Below are 22,536 nucleotides of genomic sequence, written 5' to 3'. Positions count from 1 at the left end.
GCTGATCTTGAACTCCTGACCTCAAGTGATCCACCTGCCTTGGCCTCCCAAAGTGCTGGGATTACAGGTGTGAGCCACCGTGCCCGGCCCTGGGACAATACTTGAATGGGGCTCCAGGGACTGATTACTACCCACCAAAACATTCTGTCCTATTGAAATATAAATTTATCTGAAGCAGACACATGAAAACATGCTTTCCCATATAAGCCCCCATGCACTGGGCAACTTCCCTTCTGCCTAGCCCTTTAATGTTGGTGTTCTTGAAGCTTTGGCCTCAGTGCCTTTTCTTTGCTCTCACATTCTTCCTGAGAAATTGCATCTACTTTAAAGATTTCCTTTCCCACCTATTTGGATCTTTTGCTTGGAACTTTCTCCTAAGCTGCAGGTCCGTGGATCCTACTTCCTGCTGGACTGCTCCCATCTGGAGATCCCACAGGCCCCTCAACTCAGCCCCTGTTTCTGAATCCCCTAATTATCCTCTATTTACTTGGTCACTCAAGCCAGAGACTTGCCCTGGCCTCCTTGTCTCGCTGTACCCCGCCTGACGATTGAGCTCAGCTCATCAAGGTCTGTCACCCGCAGCACTACAGCAATCGCTTGTCTGGCCTCCAGTTTTTAAAATCCGTCCCACAAAACATGACCAAAGTGGCCAATCTGATGACGCCATCCCTTGGCTTAGATTCTTCAGTTAACATCCTGATCAGTGACGTAGGCACAAGAACCTCCTAGAATGGAAGTTCCTGGGCCCCACCCACAAAGATTCCGATCCAGCAGACCCGGAATGCGGTTCAAGAACCAACACATTTAACACTCAGACTGCTCTGGGGCAGGTGGGCTGTGGGCATGTTCTAAGACGCACAGCACTGCAGGATGTTCCAGCCCCTCGATGTGGCCCGGACACTCACCGTCTTCTGGCATGCAAACACCTCTCTAACCTCATCCATGTCTAACCCCTTCACGTCCTAAAGTCCAGCAGGCAGGGTCAAGGACATTAGGTGACATTAGGCCAGGCCTGGGAATGCCTGGATCTTGGCCTGCTGTTCACTCATTGTTGCTTTGAGGGTCTAATTGGAGGAGCTCTGCCCCCAAGCTCTAATAGGCAAAAGTAAGAAAAGTAACCCATTGTTAGTAGCTCAGACTAAGCCCAATACCCTTGAATTCATGGTTCTCTTATAAAAACTGAAATGCTGAATATGGCTTAGCAGAGGATAATTGGCAGGAAGCAAGACTTTCCTGCTGTGTCAAGAGATGGGAATAGGCCAAGTCTACAAAGCTGACCTGAATCCATTTGTCCAGTTGGTGAGCCTGTCTGGCCTATCCCCAGGGGCCAGACCCTGCCCTCACCCCAAGCAGTAGATGCGAGAGCAGAGAAGGATGGTCAAGTCTATCTAAGGAGACAGGCCCTATAGAAGTGTTCTGATTGCATGGGAGCAAATTTTAAGAGAAGTACCATGCATGGATAACAATGTTCAAGCCACAGTAACCGCACACTGGTAAACTGTGGTTAAACTTGGTGCAAAAGTAATTGTGGTTTTTGTCATTATTTTCAAATGGGTCTTAAAAAGGAGTGTTGGGGGCCAGGTGCGGTAGCTCATGCCTGTAATCCCAGCTCTTTGGGATGCTGAGGTGGGCAGATCACTTGAGGTCAGGAGTTTGAGACCAGCCTGGCCAACATGGTAAAACCCCATCTCTACTAAAAAATACAAAAGTTAGCTGGGTGTAGTGGTGGGTGCCTATAATCCCAGTGACTCCGGAGGCTGAGGCAGGAGAATTGTTTGAACCCAGGAGGTGGAGGTTGCGCTGTGCTGAGATGGCACCACTGAACTCCAGCCGGGGTGACAGAGTGAGACTCTGTCTCAAAAAAAAAAAAAAAAAAAGAAAAAAGATTGCTAGGGGAAGCCTGGAAGCCCAGGGAGGAAGCAGGGGTTCCCTACCCAGCAGTGATTGCTCCCTGGTTGCTGGAGGAACGATGGAATCAGAGTCACCCAAGGACCAAAGCTCCACACCTCTTGCTATCCCAGACTCTCTGGAACACCAGGAAGAAAACATATTTGGCCAAAAATTATTCTTTGCAACATTAGAACTTTTGATTCTGGAATGAGACAAGGAAATATGTATGTATCTCAGAGAGACAATGAATTTTTAAAAGGAAATTGGGACCGTTTCTCAGGGTGAGATGTCTTATCCGGTTAACTGCGAGCCCCCCAGGATTTCTACTCAGAGTGTTCATCACATCAGGTTTCCATCCTCTACAATAAAAACATGGCCAGGGAGAAATTACCCAGCACTGGGAAGAAAGAGCTCCAAAATAGAAGCAGCTTTCGAGGAATTTGGAGGGATAAAAAGGAATAGTGTGTCTGAAAGTTGGCAACATGTAAAAAGGCTAAAAATGACAATTCTGCCTGTGATACTATGTCTAGTGTGCAACGCTTCATTCAAAAGGCAGGCACGTCTCCCCTCCAGGCGGGAGTGGGAATCTCACTGGGGAACTGCGTTTGAGCTGATGCAGACTCAGGGTCAACTCGACAAGGGAGCCCGGCGCCCAGACACAGCGGCGTTCACCTCACCTTGCACCGTCTTTGTCGGTCTTACAGGCATCAGCTTTCCCAGCCTCATTTGAGTCGGGATCTGAGTTGCATTTCTTTCTGGGTCAGGCCTTGCCATTAGGGAGAGATGAAGTCAACTGATGAGCGTGCCAGCCTTGAGGAAGGACAGAGTGTGGGAAGCAGAGTGTGGGAAGTTGGAAAAAACAATCTGCAAGGTAAACACCTTTAAGTCAATTTCAAGAGGCTGGCTAGAAACCGCCAGGACTTCAGGTGGCCCTGCCTCGCGGGTCTCCCTGCGCCCTCAGCACTTTGGCTTGGTATAATGCCACCTTGCCCCTGAAGAGAGGCCTATTTTAAGCTGAGCAAGAAAAGGTGAGAAAGACTAAAATCAGCTTTGTGCAGAGACGCCAATTTCTGCTGCACAGACGTGCACATACAGCGAGCTGGCCCAGCTCCCGGCCACGTGGCTCACACTGTCTGTGCTCACCCACCCGTTGCCTTCACCCCTAGCAGCACTGGTTGTGAAAAGGGTACCTGCCTGAGCCACCCCACCACTGCGGGCCTGCCAAGGACAGGCAGGGACTCAGCCATGCCCCGCAAGGAGCCCAAGGGCATCTCCAGGGACGGCTCCCCAGCCTATGGGCTCGCTTCCTGAGAGGCCGTGCTCGGGCTCGCCTGCTCAGCTCACTCCGAAAGCCTCTGCTCAGACCTGCACCCAGTCAGAGCAGCACAGATGTGCAGGAGGAGACCATTTCCACGGGCCCTCCGACTCCTAGGAGGCAGGTGAGGAGAGGGGGAGGGAGGGGACCAGCGCTGGTGCTTCAGGTATGCTCCGGCCACTGTGATTCACTCTGCTTTGTGCTTGGGGTTTCACGCGCATCTCGGCGACTGTGTGCGGAAGGTACAGTCGTGACCATGCGCAGGTGAGGCCTGGAGGAGATCAGCTAAACTGCTCTCTCTCAATGGTTCTGAACCCTGAGAGTACATCCGAGTCACCTGGAGGACTTACAAAAACACACACTGCAGAATTTCTGACTTGGTCGATGCAGGTTGGGGCCAAAAATGTGTATCTCTAACAGGTTCCTGGGCGATGCTGACGCCGATGCTGTGCGTCCTGAGCCACACTTGGGGAGCTACTGCGCAAGCTCGCACAGCTAGCCGACCGCTGAGCTGGGGCTCAGACCTGGGTCAGTCCTGGTCCACAAGCCAGCCCCTTTCTCACGTCCCCTGGTGAACGGCGGCATGGTGGCCTCATGGACACTGACCAGGGCCCCTAGGGAAGCCTGTATGGAGGCCACTTCACTTTGAATGGATCTGGGATAGAGGAAGGACGCGAGCTGTGGGAGCCTGGGTCCTGGGCATAGCGGGCATGTCATGGCAGGATTCACCAGCCTCCTTTCAGCAGTTCCCTGGTTCTGCCCCAGCTACCTGTGGTTGGTGGTGGGAGGTTTATTTGTTAGTTCCTTCAGCAGTGACTCACCACACTTACTGAGAGCTTACCGTGTGCCAGGACTGCCACAGGTATGGGGATGCAGAGTGTCCACAGCCCCCCAGAAGATTGATGATAGCACCCTCCATGTAGGAAGGGCTGTGACTGCAGACAGGGCATGGGGCGGGGCACCTGTGTTTGCCACAACCTCTAGAGGGTCCCTTCATATTCACGTCTGTGCGTGGGGCCCTCCTCCACCCAGCTCTGCTTCCGCAGCACAGCCATGCAAGTCTACAGCTGGTGACTGTGGCTGGCAAGCAGGGGAAGGTGGGTGGGGGCGGCAGCCGTGGGCTTTCCACTGGGTCCCAGCAGACCAAGTCCTGGTACAGGGAAGCACGGGCTGGCACTGGCAAACCCTCCTCAGGGAGCAGCAGGCCAGGAACCCGGGCTGGGACTGATTATTGCTGAAGAGAGAACAGGGCCGAGTGTCCCTCATGTCCCCCCAGCAGCCAGGGGCAAGCAGAGAAAGAAATGTCGGAACCGGGGAGAGGCCCCTGCCTCTGCACAGGGCTAAACATCATGCCAGCTGGCAAGGGAGAAATGGGTACAGGGCCCAGGGGCATTATCACAGAAGAAGGCAATGAAGGGTGCGTTGGGGGCTGAGGCAACCCATTATAACTGCACACATCACACACCAGGGATCCACTAATTTAGACTACAATGTGAATGGTCTTTTGAAACTGAGATGTGTGGGGGCCCAGAGGGAGGGATCCACCCAGCTGGGAGGAGGTTAGGGAGGTCTTCCTTAAAATACTTCCTGTTCCGTCTGAGAGAACCCATGGACACTGGCCAGGGGAGGGAGAGGAAACACGTCGCAGGTGGAGAGAATCGCTTGTGTGAGGGCACAGAGCGGGGCAAGGAGAGAGTGGTGGGCTTTCCCCAGGAGCTGTTCGGGAGACGGAAAGTGGATGCTGAACTCTTCCTCTTCCCTGGAGCAAGTCCCATTTCCTCAGAAAACACGGCCCCCTTGGGCCAAAAGGACATGAAGAAGCTCTTGCTAATGCCAGCCTGGCTCTTCTCATCCCGCCCCCTGCACCCCTGCCCTCCTGGCTGCCCTCCCTTCTCCTAGCTCTGTCCCCTCTCACTTCAGGAGTCTCAAGTCCTTCAGACTACTCCAAAGTCAGGGGGTCTCTGGATGGGTAGGAGGTGATCTCACCGCCTCCTCTCTTGCCCGGGCTTGTCAAGATGAACTTCCTGATGCTAGTGGCGCTGAAGCTGACACTAGCCTGGGCACCTCCCTGACACGAACACCCCTCGAGACTGGGCCAGTGCTCCTGATGCCTGGGCACCTGCGGAAAGGCACACAGCGTGGCCGCCGTGGCATGCCTTGAGTGTGTGGGTGGGGACTGATGCAAACTGACATTCCAGCTGTCCCAGTCCATTTTGTGCTGCTCTCACACAACCCTGGAGACTGGGTGATTCACAAAGGACAGAAATGTATCTTCCCACAGCTCTGGAGCCAGGTGCCAGCAGGTTCCGTGCCTGGTGATGGCTCCAGTCTCTGCTTTCATGATGGTGCCTTGCTGCTGCGTCCTCCAGAAGGGACAAAGGCTGCCGTCCTCACATGGCTGAAGGTGGAAGGGCAACGAGTGAATGTACTCCCTCCACACGGCACCTACATCAGGACACCTGATTCCATTCATGGCCTAATCCCCTCTTAAAGGCCCCACCTCTTAATGCCAGCACATTGGCAACACCTGGATTTTGCGGGGGAAACACGTTCAAACCATAACACCATCTAAGGCTGCTTCTGCCTGAGACAAGTGTGCTCATGTCTGCCTCAGAGACGGGACCAAAAGCAGCTTGCTCTGCCCTGCCCTGGAAGCAGGACAGAGGATAGCTGTCATCTCTCCCTTCCAATGCCAGCTCATTGTCTCAAATAAAACTTGGCCCCTTGTGCCCTTAAGGAGTGGGTTCCTGTGCAGGGGCTCCATGGTTCTTTGTGATAATAGACCAGGGAGGGCAAGTTGGTTCCCTCTCATGCTTGGCATCCAGGTGTTTGAGGGTAGCTGCCCAGGGCCCTGTGTTGAGGGCACTATGGTCAGGGCTGGAGCAAGGGGGGGCTGGGTGCATGATGAGTTTGCATGGCAGCTGGAAGTGCCCCCTCTGAGTGGCTCCCTGGATATCCCGGGACCACTGGCCGTGTGCAGCGTGAGTCCCAGCATGAACTCCACTGGGACCCTCCTTCGTGTTAACGCTTCACTTTTCAAACAGGAAATAGAGGGAAAACAAAGCTGCTTTCTAACAAACACTTTGATTTTAAAGCCAGAGTATGAGTCAGAAACATCATCCATTGCAGCCAGCTTTACATGGGAACAGCCCAGTTCTTCAAAAGAAGCAGCTGTCATTTCGTGGCACTGAGGCATCGTGTTTCTAGAAGAGCCACAGTCCCTCTTGCATTAAGATGGGCTGTCACGGACCTGTTAGAGAATCCAACAGTTTCGGGTTGGAAAGGGGATCCCTTTTGTTCTGTCTGGATACTAAAGCAGTGCATCATCTACAGGTGCATCCGCTGCATGGCTGCTGGCCTGTTGCCCGACAAAATGCCCAGCATTGAACCAGATGCATAGACGTGAACCCTGGAGAATCCTGTTTTCAGTGGCTGGAAGAGGGAGGTGTAGGCACCAGCTCAAACTCTTCACCTCCCGCCTTCTATCCTGCAGACCCCGGCGGGCCACATGGTGACCTTCTATGTCCATCTGGGACAGCAGTCAGCTGCCCCTGCCTCTGTGGGGAGTGAGCAATGGGCCGCAGGATCACTTGTCCTGGGCGGCTCTTCTGGGGGTAGCTTTGCCTTGCCGCTGGGTTTTGGGAGTCCGGGGCCTGTGGTCTCCTGGGGGCTGCGTGCAGTGTCTTCCCCAGAACCAGATGGGGAAGGGAGCCGCAGGGAAAGAACGTGACCTTTGGGCTCAATCCTGGTATTGAAGCCCTGTTCGTTCTTTTACATTTTCTTAACATGCAGCATTGGGTAAATGCCTTCTGAGTTTGGTTAGTGCTTGTTAAATTGGGCGAGAACTTCATAAGGTTGCAGGAAGTATTCCGAGAAATGGTACACGCACAGTACTTAGTGTGGTCACCGCACATGGCCAGCATATACCAAACTGGTCCGAATTGACTAGAATGGGGAGGGTGGGAAGTGACAATCTCTACGTTCTTTTTAATCTGAGGTGTCTGATGCTACTTGCTGGGCTTCTGGCCTGTGATGAGTGCTCCCACTCCCTGCTGCCCTGAGACCTGTGTGGCTTTCAGGGTATTCTTTTTTCTCAGTGCCTTTGTGTGGAGAGCCGCTGTCTCCCTCCATTCTGTGGGTGATACAGGTGGCGCTGCTGTGAGCTGCCTCTGGAGGTCATGGACAGGCTGTTAAGGATGGGGCCTGCCATACCAGAGCTCCCGCCGCCCTGGGGAAGCGATGTGGGCAGTAGCTCAGAATGCAGCTCCTCCCCAGAGCCTCGGCCACCGGGGACTTGCAGGAGAAAGAACAGGGACGGGGAAGACTGGATGGTCCTGAAAGCTGAGAGGGGCCACAGAAGCCCAGATGACACAGGACTATGGGAGACAAGTGAGGGCACCAGCTTCCCTGGGTTGAGGGACCGTGATACCCAGGAGGGCAGAGAGGGAGACAGGGCCCGGCTGGCAACCTCTGAGCAGGTGAGCGGGAGAGAGAGCAGGACAGAGAAGGCAGCTCTGTGTTCTGCTCTGATCCGTCTGACTCCACACGGATGTGGAGTTCTCTGAGACTCCTTTCCCTGAATCTGAGAGCTTACTAACAGAAGGCCGGGCCTCTGAGATAGAGATCAGGCATGTAATGAATGAATGTGAATCATGAATACAGCTGGAGCACCCCTCATCAGGGTAGCCCACACCTTACAACTGTGGACACAGAGGCCTTGTTGCTTCCCCAAAAGTCTAGTTAATGACTAGTTAATGGCTAGTTAATATCTAATTAATGACCAGTTAACGACAATGCTCCTAACTCCATCATCCCACCCCCTTTCCCCAAATTCAGCACAAATGGCTTCAGTTTGAGTTTCCCAAAGCATCTCCTAAGGTGTGTGGTTACAGCCCAGCCCTAGGGTCTCTGGGTGCATCGGCCTCCCCCTCCCAGATCCAAGTACAGCTGAAACCCTGACAATAGAAATCATCATTGCTGGCCCAGCGCTGCCACCACTGCTCCTGTTCGTAGCCTGTTTTGTTTGTTTTTAGTCCCTTAGGCACTGGCCCTAACAACAAATGAGGAGAAGCCAAGCTCTCTGCTTTCTGCAGACAGGGCCTCCCCTGGATGGGGTCTTCCCCTAAGGTGAGCTTCAGATCTGCTCAAGCTTCCTGCAGTGGGGCCAGGAGGCAGGGCCTGGGCAGGGGAGACCAGAACCTCTCGGTGATGCCTCCGAATGGCAGGGCTCAGACACACACACCGGGCTGGGTAAGTCCCTGCAGTGAAAACCGAGACGGTCTTTTGCCTGCCACAGCCCCGGGCCGACTCTGCTCTCACCGTGGTGCCGACATCCCAAGTTTTCAGACTCACCAGGACCCAGTGACAGCATCTGGGTCCTCAGAGCTGCATGCGGACTGTCCCCAGTTCAGAGCATTGGACAGAGCTGGGAACTGACAGCCCTGATCACTAGTCCCAAGAGAAAGGCCAGCCCTCCTCCTCCTCGGAATCCTGGGTTTCTAGGAGGCAGAAAGGTTTTCTGAGAAACAAGGCTTTGGAAGGAAGGTGGTGCCTGGCTGCATCCAGAAAGGGAGAGCTAAATGGAGAGGCTGAACAAAGGACGCATGTGGAACGCATGGGGAGGGGAGGCTGGGGCGCAGGGCTCCGGGTCTGCTCTTCTGCGTCCACCCCGGATCCTGCTTTTGTCCAGATGGGCCTCGGAGCAGCAGTCACTTACTCCAAGAAGTCATTTCCTGTGGCCAATAATGAAGATGACGTACTCGGAAGCTTGTGGGCTCTGAGGAGGGGGTAAGGATGCAGGGGCCATGCATTCATCCCAGCACAGGCAGCACGTGGCTCCGGAAGCAGACACAGGCCAGGCCTGGGCCAGGAGTCTGCCAGGAGCCAGGAGCGCCTACACCTCCCTGGAGGCCCACACTTCTCTCCCCAGAAGCTCACAGGCAGTGTCTGAGGTGCAGGGCCCAGGTGTGCTGGAGTGACAAAGCCCCGAGCTGTGGTGATGGGAGGGAGGAAGCGCCGGTTTATGTCTGTTCTTTGGGCTGATTTGCTGTCTCTGTCTTTGTCTCTAATGTCCTTTGCACCACTGACCTTGAGGAGCTTTTTGTTCCTCCTGTCCCAGTTTGGTTTCCATGGGAACCTGAGTGGCAGTGTCATCACTTTGCTGAGGTGAAATGCCCCTGCGTGCCATGAATACCTAGGGGAAAACCTGCCAGAGAAGAATAAACCATCCAAGAGACGGCGCTGCAGGGCCTCACAGTCTGCTTCCATTTCCTCTCAGGTTTCAGATCTCTTAGTTTTGGGTGCCCAAGTTCACGGAGGGTGCCGGGGAATAGAAGCTCTGTCAGTCTCGTCTGGATCTTGGTCCTCAGCAACTGTCTGGATCCTGACAGGTGTGTGATAATTACTTAGTGAATTCATGGGTGTGGGCCATGATAGAATTAAGTGATTTGATGTCCTCTCGATAAATCCAGGTAACGACATAGGGTTTTTTGAGTTTGAGCCTCTCCCGAAATTTGCCATCTGACAAAATGACATCATGGCAGAGTTGTAAACTGCTGTGGATGTATTTTATTTAGTTTCTCAAATTAAAATAAAAGGTAATGGTACACTTAAGAGTGGTCACTACAGCCAAGCTGATTGACACCCACTGAACTTTCTGGAATGGGCCATAGGATGCTGGACAATAGGACAGATTTGGAATGAGCAGTCTTCCATTCCAACTTTAGTTTCTGCAAAGCTGTTGAGAGCATGGAGCCAGGCTGCGGGGTCTGGGTTCAAATCCTGACTCTACCACTTAGGAGCTGTGTGTACATGGGCAGGACAACTGGCCTGCCTGAGTCTCAGTGTAGGTGTCTATAAAATAGAATGATAATAGCTTCCATCTCACAGATTCACTGTGTGGGTAAAATGATATATGTGAAATGCTAAGAACAGCACCTGTACATAGTATGTCCTAGATATCTTACTGTTATCATTAGCATATTTTGTTTATTCCAAGATAACATTTTTTTTTTTGCCCATTTGATATCTATGAAATCTAAAGATATTTTTCCTGTCTTGGGAGATAGAATAATGGTGTGCCTTACAATGGATTGTGTTTTAGATTCACTGAAATTCATTATTGTTGTTTTTATCCCTGGTCTGTAACATGATATTTGGTAAATAACAAGGACTCCACACGTTTTGCAAAGAGTAAATTCTCTCCCTTCCTACTGAGGCCTTGGTCTGGGTCTCTCCAGGCCTTTCCTTCCTGGAGCCACAGTGCTTAGAGACAGGCCACTGGGGTCAGCATTTGAGCTCAGCTACGATCAGAAAAAAGCACCGTTGAGGTTGCAGTGAGCCGAGATCACGCCACTGCACTCCAGCCTGGGCGACAGAGAGACTCCATCTCAAAACAAAAACAAACAAACAAACAAAAAGCACCGTCGAGAAATGGCTCCAGCGCTGACTAGCGGCCACCTCATTTCCCCCCTTGACCACTGGGCCAGTTGGGTGGCTAGGTTGCCTCATTTTGCATCCTTCTGTATCCCCACATCTGAAATAAAAGCTGGAAAAAAATTCTTGTGAAGTTTGCATTCCAATCTATAATATCCACTTGCTAAAAACTAAAAACGATGCATCTCCACAAAACTCTGCAAGGAAAAGTATGCTCCAAGCGTTGTCTCACAGCTATGGCGGGCCCGAGGGCACTCCCAGTACGCACTTCCAAGGACGGTTTGAGAAGTGCGGGTTTGATCATCTATAGCAGATGCTGCTGATGCCAACCAGCAAGCCCCAGGCCCCCGCTGGGTGTCCCCCAGCTGCAGTGGACAGTCATTCCTGCTGACACGTTCCTACCACAAGCCCCGGCATTGATAGCTTGGTTTTGTTTTGTGTTTTTCAGTGCAGTAAGAGCTTGCCTGGCCTGTGTGCAGAGCTGCCTCATCCTGAAATTCTGGGAGTTGAAAGCCCCCAGGGCAACCCTTAACCAATGGGGGAAAAGCATTGGTGTGTAAATCCCCCAGCTTCCCTGGGTGGGCTGCGGCTGAGCCATATTCTACATGACACTTCCGAGAATCCCCAGTGGGCATGACCTCAATCGCCCACATTGGATGCCATAACCTGCACTGGCTTTTCTCCCTTCCCTGTGTGTCTCTCTCTGCACTTCCTCCCTTGTGCATTCTAGGTTCACCTTCCAAATAAATGATGTGCACTCAGGGCCTTGTCTCAGTCTCTGACCTCGGGGAAACCTAAACTAAGAAAGTCGATACCAGAAGCAGCCCTGCGGAGTAGCCCCTAAAATGAAATTCTGAGCTGGGATCGCTTGCTGGACACCCTTTGGCTGGTGGTGTGCAGGGTGGTGAGATCTTACTAAGCCTGTGGTGGCTTGAGATGAGGTCCAGGTATAAAAGGACACACTGGCTCATGCAGCAGCCCTGGCAACCAAAAGGCATGGAGGCAGCGGGTATGGTCATGGCCATGAAGTGGGCTGGTTTGGCTCATTGCAGTAGGAACCCCATGGAGACAGAAGGATGGGCTTAAGCCCACAACTATCAACTCAGGGCTCGCTTTGAGGCCACAGGTCTCCATAGCAGTATTTAAAATGACTCTCATCTGCTACTGACAGAGGACAGGCTGTACTGAAAATGAGGTCTGGAGTTGATCACATGTGTGGTGGAGCTACCAGATGCTGAATGCAGAGCCCCAGCTAACTCCCCACGCTAACAGCAGGGCCCTGATAGGGGAGGATGGGGCCCTGAGATGGGATGATTCATCAGTTGGGTCCTCGGGAAGAATATGCCAAGATGTCATTAGACGTGCCAGAGATTTACAGGGGTAATGCCTGTGAACAAAATGGGGAACTAAGCAGAAATAGGCAGAGGGAGCCTCAGGTCACAGTGCAGGTCTGACACCTACGAAAGGAGAGGGAGGAGGAAGGAGGGTCAGGCAGGAAGATCCTCAGACTGCAGGCTGCTCAGAAAACTTTTGGTGAGTGGCATAGGGGCTCCAGCCCAAGACTGCCCGTAGAGGAGCCCACCATGGCAGTCATCATCAGTTGGGCTCTGCCTGGGAAGCACATGGCCTTGATGTGCAGGCCCCTGTCACTGGAGGCTGTCAGCTCATTGCATTCCTTGGGGCTGGGTCTGTCATGAAGGGAGACCATTATCTGTATTTTGCAAAGGAGGTTAAGTAAAGGGCATGAGGTCACTGAGCAAGCTGTAGATCCAAGGCTTGCTTCTGGGTTAGCCGGCTCCAAAACACATGTGCTGAATCTCTGACCCTTGTGGCCTTGGAGAGTGGGCGGGCAGTGGGCAAGACCAGGTTCTTGATAACAGTAGAAGTTAAAGTGCACTTGGAGTCTTGGCTGCAGGTGGGACAGTGCCAAAACCTGGAGATGCCAGCTTGACTCCACATGGCAGTGAGAAGTGCAGGACACATCTGCAAGGGCAGCCTGAGGCCATCTGTGTGGGGGGACATTGCAGAGCTCAGTGAGCTCAGACTGGTCTCCCTCAATTCCCTCTGCTCACATCAGTATCCATGATCATTTCCAAGAATCCAGGCCCCCAGTGTGGCTGCAGCCCACGCCCCACCTCCCTACCTCAACATGGCTCCCTACCCAGGGCCAGGCTACCGTGTTGTGCCTACCTGTCTGTTTGGGGACAGACCTGAGTTTTCACTTCTGCAGCTGCATTCTGTGCAGATGCTGGTTGGGCTGCCCCGTCCATGGGGTAGGGCAGGGACCCCCCGACCCAGGTCCACAGATGGTGACAGGTGAGTGAACAAGGAAATTGGAGGGACCTGGGGAAGCTCCGAGCATGGGTGGCTTCACAACGATTCCTGACAACCTTTCACTAGGGTTAGGTTGCATTTTCACCCTGGGGGCATGTTTTAAAAATGAAGCAGCCCCTATGGACCCACACACATGCACACCCTGCAGAGGAGGATAAACGCAAGACCAGGGTATCCCAAACTGTCCTTTTCAGATCATCAACATCTAAATGGCAGAGGATGCACATTTTTTTTTTTTTTTGAGATGGAGCCTGGCTCTGTCACCCAGGCTGTGGTGCAATGGCGCCATCTCAGTTCACTGCAACCTCCGCCTCCCGGGTTCAAGCCGTTCTCCTGCCTCAGCCTCCCGAGTAGCTGGGACTACAGGCATGCACCATCACACCCAGCTAATTTTTGTACTTTTTTAGTAGAGACGATGTTTCACCATGTGGGCCAGGCTGTTCTCAAACTCCAAAGTGCTGAGATTACAGGTGTGAGCCACCATGCCCGGTCAGGATGCATGTTTAAATGCAGACTCCGGGGCCCACATCAGACATACTGGATCTTCATGTCTGCACCCAGCGTTCTCTAGGTCACACTCACACTTTCCAAACTCTGACAACAGCTCCACAAGGAGGCTCCGGATGTCAGCAGTGAAGGGTGTTAAGGGGTCATCTGGTTAAATGCCTGCATTGCAGGGGTGAGGAAACCGAGTGTGAGATAGACAGTCAGCCCTCTGGGCTCAGGCTCTGTGACTGCTGCTCTGCCTCACAAGCGAGAACCTTTTGAGTTCTTAATGCTCTAATGTGCTGATCAATTTATCATATCATTTCCCCCTCGTAGGGACAGCCTAAAGGCATAAACTGTCAAACTGCTCCCTCCTAGTGATCAGATGGGCTGAAGTGGGCATAGGTCCCAGATTCAGCAAATAAAGATACAGTACACCTAATTCAATTGAATTTCAAGTAACCAACAGAAAACTTTTCAGTATAAGTATGTCCCCAGAACTGCATGGGACACACTTATGTTCTAACATTAGTCACTGATCAGCTGAAATTTCAATGGAGCTGGGAAGCCTGTATTTTTATTTGTTAAATCTGGCAACTCTACTCCCAGGAGTTAGCACCCCTATTAAGGCAATGAAATGGATGCAGTGTGGTGGCCTCTACTGAGATGTGGTTATGCACAGGGGATCTTCTGTGGATACTGCAGGGGTAGGAGGAGGAGCAGCTGTCAACCCCGCAGGCTATATATAACTCGACAGGTGGAGACATGGAGGAAGATCATGTGTGTCTGGAGAACACAGGGATTGGCCATAAGCCCCCAGGAATGCTCTACTGCCTGTCCTTGGAAGTTGCTTTAGTCAGCTTGGGCTGTATCATAGAACACCATAGATGGAGTGGCTTCCACAATAAACATTTATTTCTCACAGCTCTGGAGGCTGAGAAGTCCATGATGAAGGTGTCAGCAGATCTGATATCTCGTGAAGGTTCACGTCCTGGTTTGCAGAAGCCCACCGTCTCCTTGTATCCTCACATGAAGCAAGGAGAGAAGAGTCTTCTGCCTCCTCTTGGTTCTTTTTTTTTTGAGACAGAGTCTCACTCTGTCACCCAGACTGGGGTGCCAGGACCTCCCAGACTCAAGCGATTCTCCTGCCTCAGCCTCCCGAATAGCTGGGACTACAGGTGTGTGCCAGCACACCAGGCTAATTTTTGTATTTTTTGTAGAGATGGGGTCTTGCTATGTTGCCCAGGCTGGCCTTGAACCTCTGAGCTCCAGTATATGCCCACCTCAGCCTCCCAAAGAGCTGGGATGACAGGCATGAGCCACCATGACCCGCCTCTTCCTCTTTCCACAAAGGCACTAATGCCACTCCCAGGGCCCCAACCTCCTGACCTCATCTAAGGCTAATCCCTTCCCAAAGGCCCCACCTCCAAATCCCATCACATTGGGGTTAGGGTTTCAACGTGGGAACTTGGGGTTGGGGGACACAAACATTAAGTCCAGAGCAAAGGCAAAAACTGATGTCCAACACATACACAGAGGTTGAGGGAGGGGAGAGAAAATCCACTCCATATGACAGGGAGAGTGGAACAGGAAGGAGACAGGCAGAGATGAGAACGCCTGGCTGGGATGGGGAGTAGGGAGTGCCAGGTTTACAACCCCTGCCTTCCTGAACCCTTGCCCTCCCTAATCCCTGCCTCCATAATCCCTGCCTCACTAACCCCTGGCCTCCCTAACCCTTGGTCTCCCTAACCCCCTGCCTCCCTAACCCCTGGCCTCCCTAACCCCAGCCTCCCTAACCCCAGCCTCCCTAACCCCCAGCCTCCCTAACCCCAGCCTCCCTAACCCCCAGCCTCCCTAACCCCAGCCTCCCTAACCCCTGGCCTCCCTAACCCTGGCCTCCTAACCCCCTGCCTCCCTAACCCTGGCTTCCCTAACCCCTGGCCTCCCTAACCCTTGGTCTCCCTAACCCCAGCCTCCCTAACCCCAGCCTCCCTAACCCCTGGCCTCCCTAACCCTGGCCTCCTAACCCCCTGCCTCCCTAACCCTGGCTTCCCTAACCCCTGGCCTCCCTAACCCTTGGTCTCCCTAACCCCAGCCTCCCTAACCCCAGCCTCCCTAACCCCAGCCTCCCTAACCCCTGGCCTCCCTAACCCTTGGTCTCCCTAACCCCAGCCTCCCTAACCCCAGCCTCCCTAACCCCAGCCTCCCTAACCCCTGGCCTCCCTAACCCTTGGTCTCCCTAACCCCCTGCCTCCCTAACCCCTGGCCTCCTAACCCCAGCCTCCCTAACCCCAGCCTCCCTAACCCCCAGCCTCCCTAACCCTGGCCTCCCTAATCCCTGGCCTCCCTAACCCCAGCCTCCCTAACCCCAGCCTCCCTAACCCCAGCCTCCCTAACCCCTGGCCTCCCTAACCCCAGCCTCCCTAACCCCCAGCCTCCCTAACCCCCAGCCTCCCTAACCCTGGCCTCCCTAACCCCTGGCCTCCCTAATCCCTGGCTTCCCTAACCCCTGGCCTCCCTAACCCTGGCCTCCCTAACCCTGGCCTCCCTAACCCCTGGCCTCCCTGACCCTTGGTCTCCCTAACACCCTGGCCTCCCTAACCCCAGCCTTCCTAACCCCCAGCCTCGCTACCCCGGCCTCCCTAATCCCTGGCCTTCCTAACCCTTGGTCTCCCTAACCCCCTGCCTCCTTAACCCTAGGCCTCCCTAAGCCCCGGCCTCCTTCTCGGTGGCAGTTTTCTCCTTGTACCTCCAGGGAAGGTGGGGAGAAGAAGGGATGGGAGCGGGGAGCTGGGGAGGGAATTATCTAGACAGCCAATTCCAAATTTGACCTCCAAATGCACTCTCTAGTTCCTCGCTCTCCTCTGGAAGTGCTTCAGGTGCCAGGGCAGCTGGCCCTCCGAGAGCCTGCTCAGCTCTCAGGACAGATGCCCGGCTGCTCGCAGGCTGCAGCGCCCTGGGGGCTGAGGTCATTGTTTTGCTGTATGACCTGACAAATGATTTCTCTGGGGGCGCTTCTGCTCTAGATGAATGTGCTATAGCTTCCACCGTGACTAATTCCACGTCTCCCTCAGATCTGAAGTGTATTCGTCACTGCAAAGCAGCCGTCTGCTTCATGAGCAGTGGCTCCACTGGGTGCCCGTGCAAGTAGGCAGAGAATCCCATTTCTAAAGGTTCTGATGGGTCCCTCCCCCATGTGAATGCGGGATCCCTCCCCCACCAACAAACCTCACAAGCCAAGGGGGCAGGGGGAGCTTGCTTTTCTAGAAAGGGCGCTCATCTGATCTCTCATGTACAGGGTCAGAGGGGAGCTGAGCCTTGTTAGCCAGGATGGGCCCTCGGCCCAGCATCCTGCATGGAGCATGTGGGCTGCATGGCTGGCTCTGACTTGGGTGCCTACCAGAAGCCCCTGAGCCAGGACCTGGTGTGGCGGTGCTGGGCACAGGGCAGCCAGGTGCTTAGTACGCGCTCAGCAAATCAATGCAGGATCAGGCTGGGTGAGTTGTAAAGGAGGAGGAGGGAGTGTCCTGGGAGAGTGTGGGGGGGGGTGCTCCCCTCAGGGGAAAGTCCCTCTCAGAGCAGCACTAACAAGAGCACAGCTGAGTGGTGCTGGAGAAGATGCCTGGCCAGCTTGGCCCAACAGGTTCTTGGAAAGCCAAGGATGATGGGGAAAACACCGGGACAGTGACACAAAGGAGGACAAGAGTGGAAGAGCTGTGGCCTCTCTCCACACATGGCCCCGATTTAAAGGGGGAGAGGTGGTAATGTTTACAGGGATGCCGCTTTGAGTAAAGCCGAGCCCAAGAGATCTTATTTAATTCTGTAATAGTCCACGAGGTAGTTACCACTGTGCTGCAGACAAAGAGACTCAGAGGTTGAATCTGGGTCTGTCGGATTGAAAAGGCTTTTTTGGCCGGGCACGGTGGCTCACGCCTGTAATCCCAGCACTTTGGGAGGCTGAGGCAGGGGGATCACTTGAGGTCAGGAGCTCAAGAGACCAGCCTGGTCAACATGGTGAAACCCTATCTCTACTAAAAATACAAAAATTAGCTGGGTGTGGTGGCGCATGCCTGTAATCCCAGCTACTTTGGGAGGCTGAGGCAGGAGAATCACTTGAAACCCAGGAGTCGGAGGTTGCAGTGAGCTGAGATCTCACCACTGCACTCCAGCCTGGGTGACAGAGTGAGACTCTGTCACAAAAAAAAAAAAAAAAAAAGGCTTTTTTTCTTCCAAGATAACATGGACACTTGAAGTGCAGCTGAAAATGCTTGCGGCTCTCCATCTGGGTGGTGTTTGAAGAAGATGGCAATATGCTTATGCAAGGGTAGAATATTAATATAATGTGTATGGTTTTCCATGTATTACTCTAATTGTAAACTAGTGAATAAGGCAAAGGTGATTGTAGTCCACTCGAAGGTCAATAAGAAAGAAGTGAGCTATAGAATTAGGAATGTATTGCTATGAATCTTGGAGGGGGTGTGTCTTGGTGTGCGTGTTGTAGATGTGTGAGTGAAAATGTCACAGTCTGCCGGACATGTCTGTGAAACCTGGCTGAAGGGTTTTGCTAAAGAAACTGAAAGCTTTCTTGAGAAAGGCAGGAGGGAGGGGCACCCGGAAGTGATGGGCACTGACTCCTCAGATGCACAGACCGTCCTGTAGCAAATCAGATGAAATGGAACCACATGGGACATGCCACTGAAACTACAGCCAAAGCTGCTTATGAATTATCCTCCAGAATCGGCTATCCGAGGCAGAGGCAAACACAAATTAAGGGCTATGGGGTGCATTGGGTGGCAGTGAGGTAGGAATGTAGGAATCAAAGTTTATATTAACTACGAAGTTCTTCCCCCACAGCTGGCGTCTGAGATTTTCCCCCCTGAGATCTCATATTGCAAAAGGAGCCAGTTGTTTCCTTCCACACACCTTTCTGCCCACCAGCTATTTCATTGATTCAACTGTCTTTTCTCCAGTTGATGGGAAAATGCAAATCTGTAAGGAGAATATGGAAATTCACTCTTTTAAGCCAGCTACCTGTCAGACATCACAATAGAAACCAACGCAGTGACAGGAAGTTTAAAGGAATGCTTCAAAAATGAAAATAAGACATTTAAATGGGCAGTGGAAATCAAGGGAAATTGCAAAGCTACAACATGAAAAGAGCTAATTAAGAGGAAGTCAGAGCAGCCCAGATCCTGTGACGAGCAAGCCAGCAGGCGACATGGCCGCACTCAGAGGGGAGGAAAGCGGGGTCAGTGAAGCCCAGGGCTGCAGGAGAGGTCCTTTGGCCGTCCTCGGCAATGGTGGGTCTGCGGGGAGCAGATGGGTTGCGGTGGGGATGGTGAGGGCTGCTCTGCTCAGGAGGTGCATAAACCAGCGCAGCCTCGGGCTTGGCCCTGGCATGTTCCCCACTGATGACCCTTCCGTGGGATCCTTGCTCAGCATCCCCCAGAATCACAGGGACCATGGAAGCAGCAGTTGTGCTGGTTTCTGGGAGGGTCTTGCCTGTTAACACCTGGAGAGTGCTTGAAGGCCGGGGCCATGGGGATTTGAGAGTTTAAAATCAATAATTCGCAGAATGATCGGATCAAGGCAGAGGGGAGTGTGAGGGAGGAACCCGGGCCTCTGGCTTGCAGAAGCAAATGGACAGAACATTTGAATGGACAGAGGCATCCTCCTCTCCAGCCTCTGTCCATTCAGTGAGTGAGCCCTTGAAGCGTCAGTCCCAGCCTGCCTCTCTGTCCATGCTCTGCTTCCTTCGAGGACAATCTTAGCTAGGAACTCAGCTTCAGGTCCCACTTAGAGCCTGATGACTCCCAAACTTAGGACTTTCACTGTTCTGTCTTCAGAGGTCTAGGTATATGCAAATGCTGGCTTTTGAGGGTCCTCAGATGCAAACATGCAAATGCAGGGGCTTGGCTCAAAGCCAAACTCATGCAATTCTCCTTCCAACTCCTCTAAATTAGATTCTACTACAGTGCAGCTGGGCTCAGGGATTGTGCAGCCTCCGTCCATTTGCTTCTGCAAGCCAGAGGCCCGGGCTCCTCCTGAACGCTCCCCTTTGCCTCCATCCGATCGTTCTGTGAATTATTGCCCTTAACCTGTCAAATCCATCTACGTATCTGTAGCTCCACTGCCTCCTCAGTCCAAGTGGCCATCACTTCTCACCCAGCTGGCCCCCGCATGCCTTCTCTTGCCCCTTTGGCGCCACTGTCCCACATGGCCAGTTGGCAAGTGCAGTCCCCTGCTGGCCTCTGGCAGGAATGTGGCTAAGAGGGCGCAGGGGGCCAGCAGGGTGGGGCAGAGGGCACAGAAGCGGGATGGCAGGTGCCTCTCAGGTCCGCAGGGGTTTCTCTCAGGTTCACAGGGGCCTCTCTCAGGTTGGAGGATGAAGGGCAGCAATTCCTTTTCATTTCTGTTTCTTTTTTTAAAACTTGGAGCATGAAAGAAGTCTTGGGAACTGTGTTCACTGTAACCTAAGAAAGAGGGATGCCTGTGCTGTAGCCTGGAGGAGCCCGGTGGAAACCCTCAGGAGATCCAGAATAGCTCTCCGCAGACAGGCCTCTGCGCACAGAGGCGGTGAGGAAGGCCCCCGGCAGGGTGCTGGGCACGGCTGGTTCCCGAGATTCAGGGGAAGTCTCCTACAGAGCGCGCTCTGCAAGCCCTAGCTGCGGAGAGGATGAAGGTTTTGCCTGGAATTGGCACTGTCTTTTGATGGCAGATTTTAAACGTGTAAATCATAAATGCTGATCTGATGGCAAATCATTGCTTTTGTTGACAACACCTGCATGTTTAGTCTCTTCTTTCACTATTTTTTTTTTCTTTAATGAATGTGTCCATGTGTTTTTACCCAGTTCTTGCCTCTTGTCCAAGAACCTGGTTCTTGGTTCTTGTCCAACAATGTGGACATTTGTCTTTATAAAATAGAATGATGTTTCTAAACAAACAAAAATTATTCTATGCAATGAATCAGAGCAATCAGCGCAGAACCCTCCTTCCAGCTCGGCTGCAGGCTCCCAAAGGGCAGGGACTGAGTCAGCTTTGTTTCCCCAGGTCCTGGCGGGGTGCTTGGGACACAGAAGGGGCTTGGCAAATGTTTGCTGAGTGTACATCTAGCCTAAAAAGATGGCCTGGAAAGGCGTCTAGGAACACCCTCATTCTACATGAAAAGAATCAGCTCCCAAATCCCTCCAAATCCCTCCACCCTGAAAGGGTTTTGTCTGTTTGCCGGTTTTTGTTTTTTTAAAGGAACAATCTGATTTCTTTTCTTTCCTTTTTTTTTTTTTTTTTTTGAGATAGAGTCTTGTTCTGTCATCCAGGAGTGCAGTGGCGCGATCTCAGCTCACTGCAACCTCCGCCTTCCACGTTCAAGTGAGTCCCCTGCCTCAGCCTTCCGAGGAGCTGGGACTACAGGCGTGTGCCACCATGCCTGGCTAATTTTTTGTATTTTAGTAGAGACGGGGTTTCACCATGTTGGTCAGGATGGTCTCGATCTCCTGACCTCATGATCTGCCTGCCTTGGCCTCCCAAAGTGCTGGGATGACATGCATGAGACACTGCACCCGGCCACAATCTTATTTTCATACACGGAGGAGGATGGTTAACATGGCTGGGAAATGGGGCATTATGCATAGAAGGTAGGAGGGCTGCAGGCAGAGGCCAGGGCCCAGGGAGTCCAGGATTGGAGCTGGGAAGAGGATCACGAAAGGGAGAGGGTGGGAGGCAGAGGGGGAGCTGGATTTCACTGGGTGCCACGTAAAGCAATCCCAGTTTTCCAGATGTACAAATGTCAGATGCATGAGCAGTGCTTTGCAAAATGCAATTTCCCTTTTAAGATGAACGCTCTAAGGGCCTTGAAAAGAGACTGGTTTTCTCTTTCAGATGCTGCCTATTGAAATGGATGTGGAAGCAGCTCTCCAGGTCAGGGCTGCGAGCTGCAAGCCTTCTCCACGTTGGTAAGGAGTCTGCATGCCGCTGGCACCCCACGTAGGCTGGTGGCTGAGCTCATTCCCCAGGTGCAGGCAGGCGAGAAATGGAGCAAGTGATATCGGCCGTGGACCCTGACCCTGGGAAGGGTCCTCGAACAGTCTGACCAGCTTCTGACACAGAGGGCATGTGCAATAATACTTAGGAGGGATTTGTCCAGGATGGCTCAGAAGTACTCCTGGGTTTACAACTTGGAAATATTTATGAAAAGAACTTAGATTGACCTGTGGCTTTTAGACCTTAAAGGACAGGGTTGAGGACAGCCAGATAGAGCTGTCAGACCGTGCCCCAATGTGGCTGATGACCCGTGACCTACAGGAGAAAGGAAGGGTCACACCGTCTCAGGTTGGACTCACAGCGGGTCACCCCGGATAAGCCCCCTGGTGTGCTTTCCCCTGAACTTGGCATGAGATCTGAATTCAGCCCTAGCTCCCAGCCAGGCGTGGGCTGACTCCCTGCTCCCCTTCCCCAAGGCTGCTGCTTCCCTGGGCTTTTTTCAGTTCTTTGGATACAGCTGCGCCTTCCACCCCAGGACCTTTACACACGGCTGATCCCCCAGAGCCCTTGCCGGAGGAGCTCATTCCTGCTCCTGTTTCAAGGTCCAGCTTCCAGGCCCCCATAGAGCCTCAGTCCCTGTGGCCTCCCCAGGGGCAGCCCTGCTGTTCCTGACCTCAGCCCCCTGTTAGTTTCCCTCATAGCCCTTATTGCGAACTGTAATTCTTTGATTTGTGTATTTGTTCTGTCTGTGTCTCTCCCCATCTCCAACAGACAGAAAATTTCATGAGGGCAAGAGATCATATTGTCTCTGCTATGGTCTAAATATTCATGTCCCCTTAAAATTCCTTTGTTGAAACCTAACCCCTTAGGTAACGACATTAGGAGGTGGGGCCTTTGGGCAGTGATGAGGTCGTGGGAGAGGATCCTCGTGATGGATGAGTGCCCTTATGGAAGAGGCTTCAGGGAGCCTGTTGGCCCCTTCCGCCAAGTGAGGACACATGTAGGGCACCATCTGTGAGGAACAGGCCCTCACCAGACACCCAATCTGCCGGCGGCCTGATCTTGATCTTGGACTTCCCAGCCTTCAGAACTGTGAG

The 22,536-nt window shown here is 52.9% G+C and overlaps 1 protein-coding gene across 3 annotated transcripts; it reads left to right on the top strand.

Annotated features, from left to right (window-relative positions):
- Nucleotides 1–3,243: 3,243 nt before the first annotated feature.
- TP53AIP1 (tumor protein p53 regulated apoptosis inducing protein 1) lies at nucleotides 3,244–10,749 on the top strand. 3 transcript variants are annotated; one of them, XR_008669878.2, is made up of 5 exons: nucleotides 3,244–3,329; nucleotides 6,539–7,594; nucleotides 8,239–9,370; nucleotides 9,483–9,594; nucleotides 10,444–10,549. XR_008669878.2 is itself a non-coding variant. In XM_055356372.2 (5 exons), the coding sequence occupies exons 3-5, from the start codon at nucleotides 8,315–8,317 to the stop codon at nucleotides 10,541–10,543; spliced, it is 375 nt and encodes a 124-aa protein (XP_055212347.1). In that variant the 5' UTR covers nucleotides 3,244–3,329; nucleotides 6,539–7,594; nucleotides 8,239–8,314; the 3' UTR covers nucleotides 10,544–10,749. The 3 variants fall into 3 exon arrangements, 1 of the variants encoding a protein (XP_055212347.1); XM_055356372.2 differs by having other exon boundaries at nucleotides 8,239–8,455; nucleotides 10,422–10,749; XR_008669879.2 differs by having other exon boundaries at nucleotides 6,539–9,370.
- The last annotated feature ends 11,787 nt before the right edge of the window (nucleotides 10,750–22,536 follow it).

Source organism: Gorilla gorilla, chromosome 9 (genome assembly GCF_029281585.2).
Source record: "Gorilla gorilla gorilla isolate KB3781 chromosome 9, NHGRI_mGorGor1-v2.1_pri, whole genome shotgun sequence".
In the NCBI taxonomy this organism is placed as follows: domain Eukaryota; kingdom Metazoa; phylum Chordata; class Mammalia; order Primates; family Hominidae; genus Gorilla; species Gorilla gorilla.
This window is presented reverse-complemented; position numbering and strand designations above follow the sequence as displayed.